Below are 6,380 nucleotides of genomic sequence, written 5' to 3'. Positions count from 1 at the left end.
AGCAATTTCTTAAATCTATAATTTATAGAGCTAAAATTTACATAACTATGTAAGTTAACCCATTTTTTCATAGCCATGTTCTGCTAAAACGTCTACATGCCGGGAGCGGTAACGACAATGGGAGCCGCTGCCGGCGCTATGTATTCCAGATTAACAAGTAACGTCTTTGTTTGGTGGCCGGTTGGGAACAAAGGTAACGGCCTCTAGGCGGGGTAGGATAATGTCGGGTAGGATACAATCACGATAAGGGCATGTACAATGAGTGTCTTAAGTTGTGTCTTAGAGTGTGTATATGGAGGTGAATGTAAGAAAACTTAAGATATGTATCTTGACGAAGATACAGTGTCTTAGCTCTATGTTCGAGACAGGAGACTAGCTGATTGGTCACTTTAACTTATTGAATGCTCTGATTGGTACAATGAATATGGTAAGACACATGTTTTAGACATGACCACTGTATTATGTTGTATTTTAGTTGTGTCTTATACTTGGTTTACCGTGCAGCAGTGTCTAGGTTGTACATGCCCTAACATGATTGAATTGCTCCGTATCTGATAGCGCTGCAATCCGCTCCAGGCCCCGCCAACAAAACCCCGCCACCCCTTTTTCCTAGGAGGACATATCTTGTGCACATGTAAGATTGGTGCACATGATGCACATATTAAATTATCACCACTCAATTTAGATCTAACGTCTCTAGTCGATCATTCAATTTACAAATAACACCTTCCACCACTACACACCACCACGTTGGAGGGTGTTTTTAGCAAAATATACCAAACAACTAGAGACGTTAGATCTAAAATAAGTGGTGATGATTTAATATGTGCACCATGTGCACTAATCTTCCATGTGCATTAGATATGTTCTCTTTTCCTAGATATGGGGAGCTGCTGAAGGCATGTACAACCTAGGGGGTGTTTGGGAACAAAGTTTTTCTGCAGTATTGAAGCAATACTGTAGTATTGAGCAATACTATGGTATTATATACTTTAAGGTGTTTGGCAACTCATCTGAAATCTCTGTATACTAAACTGTAATATTGTAAATACTGCACTTGTTTTGCAGTTTTGGAAACTTTGGTCTCAGCCAAAGTTTTTCTCTGTAAAGAGAGCGTCAGCTGGGTCCCGCTCTGGCTGATTGGTCTCAACCAAAGTTTTTCCCAAACACCTTGATGTATTGGATACTGTTGTATTCAAAAACTGAAGCATTGTAAACTATAGTAATGTCATGACTAAAGTATATTTTAGTATTTGAAAAATTGCAGTTTGGAAAAACTGTGTTCCCAAACAGGGCCCTAGAGACTTCGGTTCAGTTATTTAAATACAAGAGATAGCTAAGAGACTTATAAAAACTAAATCTTTCGATCAAAAATACATTCAAAATACAATATGTATAGAAAGTAGATAGTTCCTGAACTCTAAACCCTAAACCCTAATAATCAATTTTTGGAGGAGAAACCTTTTTATGGCTCGTTTGGTTCCTTTAGTCCAAAGACTAAATTTAGTTAGGAGACTAAAGTTTAGCCCGTACCTTGTTTGGTTTTACGAAAGTATTCAAAACACACTGAATAATTCATAAGAGGATCAAAATGCCCTTTAACCGTTATTAGTGCAACTAAAATAAAGGAAGGGCAAAAATAGAATTAATATGGTTTAGTCACTTTTAGTCTCCCTTAAAGGACTAGAGACTAAAACAGTTTAATCTTTGTTTTAGTCTCACCGTTTGTCAATTTAAGGACTAAATGAGATTAAAATAGAGGAACTAATTTTTAGTCCCTCAAATCAAACGGGCCTTAGCACACTTTTGGAGTTGCTCCTAGCGATGAATAAAAAAAACAGTGTTTGGAGTGACCAAACCTATCCATAGTGGGATGGTTTATCAATTATTATGATGATGATTACATATATTAGTCTAGTCTGCCATACAAGGGGATGTGGCAACCAAATCAAACCTATCCGGGGGGGATTATTTTCCTGGTAAACAGTGCTTGGAGTGGGAGTCCTCACTTGCTCTGCTTTGCTGGTGGGCTTGGAAGCAGCTGCCAAGGCGACAAAAGGCATGAGACCCCACAAACCCAGGACGACAACCGGTTGCACCAACATGCCTACCTGGTAGCAAGCGATGAGGGAGCTGGCGAAGCCAAACGCGCCCGTGACGCGGGGGGTCACCTTCTTCGGGGCCAGCTGCAGGAGCCCCACGGCCACCACGATGTCCAGGCTCGACTTGACGAGCGCCAGCAGCCGCTCGTTCGACTTGTGCAGCTTCATGCGGTACTGCTCGTTCTGGCACACGGATCACACTCAGATACACAGAGAGATGCAAATGCAAGCGCCAGGGAGGAGAGAGACGTGGGGGGAGCGGTTTCGTTTCCGTCGAGGTGTACCTTGTACAGCTCTTGGTGCTTCAGCTCCTTCTCCAGCTTCTTCATCGACGTGGACAGCCGTTGCAGCTCGGCTAGCTACACGGCTTGGAGCATGAATCAGGTGCGGAAACACGAGATAATACGGCACTCGAGACAGAGACGCACGCACGCACCTCGATGATGGCCGTGCAGGTGTTGGAGCCGAGGAAGCAGTAGAACGCTATCCTCCCGAGAAACTCCGCCCGCTCCTTGTTCTGCATCGTGTAAAACAGTAAAAGCATGGTCCGGTTAATTAGTTAGTTCATCGTCGTGGAGTAAAGCCGGCATCGGCTTCCACAAAGGTGATTTCTCTGAGAACCTTGTATATTCCTGTCCTCCCCGCCCACACGATCTGGTCCAGGAAGAGGAAAGTCGACAGCATCGCGTTCTTGGACTGCAACGCGAACGCGCGCGCAGGGGCAACAAAACCAATCAGAGAAGCCCAGAACAAAAAACCATCCTCTCAAGTTTCCCGTGCGTTCAGCGGCGCGTACCTTCCCGAGTAGGATCAGCGGGAGCGGAGTCCCCTTGGCAGGAGGGCTGATCAAAGCGTGCAGGTCGTTGACGAACTGTAAAACGAGGACAGGCTCTGAGTCCTAACGAAACCACACCATGATGCGAGAGCAAAGCAGCAGCAGCAGCAGCAGCACCTTACAGAGCCGGAACACTTTCCGGGCCAGGCTGGTGGACTTGTCGACGTTCTGCGCAGGCCCTGGCTCCCCGTTGCTGATGAACTTGGACCCGTACTGGATCGCTCGGCAGATCTTGTCCCGCGCCTCGGCCTTGTTCAGGTACAGAATCAGCAGGGCGAGGTCTCCTCGCACGGCGTCCAGAGAAGCCATAGGTACTGTATTATCTTTTCAGTAATAACTGCATAATACGGTTGCGAAGCAGCGTGTAAGTTCTCTCGATTCCATTTCCATGGGGTGCAGTTCCGCCTGCGCCACCAGACTCAACCGTCAGAGCCGGACCCAGCCCCGCGGGCGGTAGAAAAGCGGCGGCGGATGCGGGTGAGCGCCGCGCCGCGCCGCGCCGGCGGAGTCCCCGTCTGGAAACCAACCGTGGAAGACAACCAGATCGACAGCGCCGGCCGGCGGCGAGGTACACAGATCCCCTCTAACGGCACCGAATCGGACCAGCTCAGGAAGGTTTCGGGCGCAAAAAAGGATCTCTAGGTTTTGGGCGCCACGCATGAGGAATCGGGGGACAAACACTACTCTCTCGATATATATCAAATCCCCCCAATCCCCCTCCCCGGAAATTCGACCGGCCGAGAGGGGGCGCTTGGGGGAGGACGGAGGAGGAGCCAACAGAAGGTGCGTGAGAAAGAGGCACTCACCTGAGCCTCCGAATCCGACGGACGACCTCGCCGCGGCTGCTGTGGCCCTGCGGGCGACGGATCAATCAGTTTGATTGGGACAGAGATGGGCACGAGGACGAGGACACCACGCCAAGGACGTCTCTTTTTTTATTCTCTCTCCTCTTTATAAATAATGGAGGCCGTATCCTATTACTATACACCAGGCGGCAGCCTATTTTCATCAGCTTTCTTTATCTCCTTCCCATCACACTTTCTGTTTTCGACACTTTCTGTTTTTCAGCGAACAACGCTATGTACCGGCCATATGCATGTCCATTTTAAATGCCTTTTAATTTCTAAATTATCAAATATAAGGATTAAAATAGAGATAATCTCTCTTTTAACCGTGTTCTATTATTTAGATGTTATGTAATTTACAACATAAAATGGAGAGACTAAAAATTAACCCATATAAACTAAACACTCTCTAATTCTTTAGACAGCCGTGTAGTTAAACGATGATCAGAAATCACATGTTTAAAAATGCGTATATTAGATGGTTTAATTGAGGAGGCAGTCTTCTCTCTAAGGGGGTGTTTGGTTTCTAGGGACTAATGTTTAGTCCCTCCATTTTATTCCATTTTAGTCCCTAAATTACTAAATATAGAAACTAAAACTCTATTTTAGTTTCCCTATTTAACAATTTATGAACTGAAATGGAATAAAGTGGAGGGACTAAAGTTTAGTCCCTATAAACCAAACACCCCCTAAGTTACGCCCATTCTAGATGGGCCCCACTATAGATAGGGCTTCCTTGTGGGATTGTGCAACCTGAACCTGGACACCTTGTCGGTGTGGATTTGAAATTTGATTGTGTGTGCCACTGCCTTCCGTGCACAATCTGTTACGCACACCAGGCTAAAATAAAATTTTGCTAATATTTATCTTGAATATGTTATGTATTTCTTTTAAAATTGGATATTTTTCTTTATATTTTTGATAGAGTGTGCACCAGTGTACTTTTTGAGCTGGCTTCGCTCCTGGCTGCCTTGTTCAATACTGTAGAGAGAGAGAAAAAGGAGGAGAAGAAGAAAAAGCTAGCAGTAAAAAACTTGGCGGTAAAATTTGGGTTCCAAATAAACGAGGACGAGACGGGAGAGTAACGTTTCCGCACACTGTACAATGGCGTCACAAGCGATTTGTTTGCTTCTCGCGGCGACCTTGCGAGCTCCGATGGAACGGATACCGTCTCTCATTTCCCTACCTCATCTGCTGCTGGCGGGGGCCCTCCCGAAACGGAACGGAAACGGCCGCCTTGTTTTGTTTCTCTACCGGGCACCGCCCGCCTCGATCGGTTCACGTTCAACTTGTATCTACGCATCTAGTTCAGCATTTTTTTACAGTTGTGTTTGTACCCCTGCTTTATGACTTAACTGTATATTTACCTTCACATTTTTACACTTTGTATCAATGCCACTGATAAGTTGACATGTGTCCTTAGAATGGATTAGGGCTACATATCAAACCAGCTCGGCTCGTCTCGTCTCGTCAAGCTAACCAGCCACAGAGTCAGCTCGGCTCGTTTACGAGCTTGAGCTGACTCGTTTACCTCGCGAGCCGGAGCAGAAAAAAAATCAATGTATATATAATAATCATTTTTTAGTTAATTCCAAACTAATTTAATAATATAAAATAGTAATTATAGTAATAGTTTTATGGACCACATCAATGTAACATCAAATTAATACAACTCATCAATTCACAATTCACATACATATTCATCAGTTTAACCCACAGTTATATTCGTATAGACCAATTTAACACAACACATACATATAACATGTTCACCAATTATTACGTAAATGATACATATATAGTTTCGTTTTGCTGAAATGTGATATCTCATTTAGCTCGTGAGCTGGCTCATTAACGAACCAAGCTAGGATGTCAGCCCAGCTCGTGAAAAATTTCAAACGAGCCAAACCAAGCTTACAATGAATCGAGCGAGCCGACGAGTTACGAACATTTCGTCCAGCCCTAGAATAGATGGGGTTAGTTTAGCTAATTTTAGAAAAATAGAAAATAATCATATAAAGAGATGCCCTTGCATTAAATGACCACTCTCTTCAACATTCACCGGCTCGTACCAAAAATCCAAGCGCTGAGAAGGACAGAGTTTCAGTAAGTAAATTTACCTCAAAGATTTCTAAATTTCTAGTACCCATAGGATTTGAACAACTAACAACTCATACATATTGTTGTTGCATCTACATTTAAGTAAGTCATGCATCAGTTTTATTTCTTATTTTTTCCACTCTTGAAGTTACTAACATATGCCCTCTTTTGAAGTGCAAGCAAAGGTCCAAGTGCTACTGTTGATAGAGGATAACCACCTAATACAGGGAGAGGGAGAGGGAGGGGGAGAAGAGGAGGAAGCTGAAGAGGACGCTGAAGGCTTGCTGAATTATTGGGTCTTTGAAAGCAATTAATTGTTTTGGTGATGTTGTATGCCGCTAGTGCTGAATTTTTAGTGCTCAAATATTGTTGGGTTTTTTAAACATTGTTGCAATTTTCGGTGTTGTTGTATGAAGTTAATGCTGTCATATTGCTGAATTTTTAGTGATGAAATGTTGCTGAATTTTTTTAGTATCGATATGTTGCTAAAATGTTGCTGAA

General features: G+C 44.0%; 1 protein-coding gene across 4 annotated transcripts; it reads right to left on the bottom strand.

The window, feature by feature from the left end:
* Window positions 1–1,795: 1,795 nt before the first annotated feature.
* Window positions 1,796–3,984, bottom strand: LOC100192700 (peroxisomal membrane protein PEX11-1). 4 transcript variants are annotated; one of them, XM_008649121.3, is made up of 8 exons: window positions 3,744–3,984; window positions 3,055–3,274; window positions 2,899–2,973; window positions 2,724–2,798; window positions 2,539–2,619; window positions 2,387–2,461; window positions 2,112–2,285; window positions 1,796–2,041 (listed from the first exon to the last, which is right to left on the bottom strand). In XM_008649121.3, exons 2-8 carry the CDS (start codon window positions 3,244–3,246, stop codon window positions 2,006–2,008), a joined length of 708 nt encoding a protein of 235 aa, XP_008647343.1. In that variant the 5' UTR covers window positions 3,247–3,274; window positions 3,744–3,984; the 3' UTR covers window positions 1,796–2,005. The 4 variants fall into 4 exon arrangements, with proteins under 4 accessions (XP_008647343.1, XP_008647344.1, XP_008647345.1 ...); XM_008649122.4 differs by having other exon boundaries at window positions 3,055–3,342; window positions 3,744–3,979; XM_008649123.4 differs by having other exon boundaries at window positions 3,055–3,342; window positions 3,465–3,749.
* Window positions 3,985–6,380: the final 2,396 nt, after the last annotated feature.

The sequence above is a fragment of the Zea mays genome, chromosome 6 (assembly GCF_902167145.1).
Source record: "Zea mays cultivar B73 chromosome 6, Zm-B73-REFERENCE-NAM-5.0, whole genome shotgun sequence".
Taxonomy (NCBI): Eukaryota; Viridiplantae; Streptophyta; class Magnoliopsida; order Poales; family Poaceae; genus Zea; species Zea mays.
This window is presented reverse-complemented; position numbering and strand designations above follow the sequence as displayed.

Bases quoted from the DNA above. Each gene is read 5' to 3' on its own strand.
- LOC100192700 (XM_008649121.3), bottom strand. From the start codon at position 3,246: ATGGCTTCTCTGGACGCCGTGCGAGGAGACCTCGCCCTGCTGATTCTG. The intron at 2,799-2,898 runs GTACGCGCCGCT...TTCGCGTTGCAG, and splicing joins CGCTGATCCTACTCGGGAAG to TCCAAGAACGCGATGCTGTC. The intron at 2,620-2,723 runs GTTCTCAGAGAA...TACACGATGCAG, and splicing joins GGAGGACAGGAATATACAAG to AACAAGGAGCGGGCGGAGTT.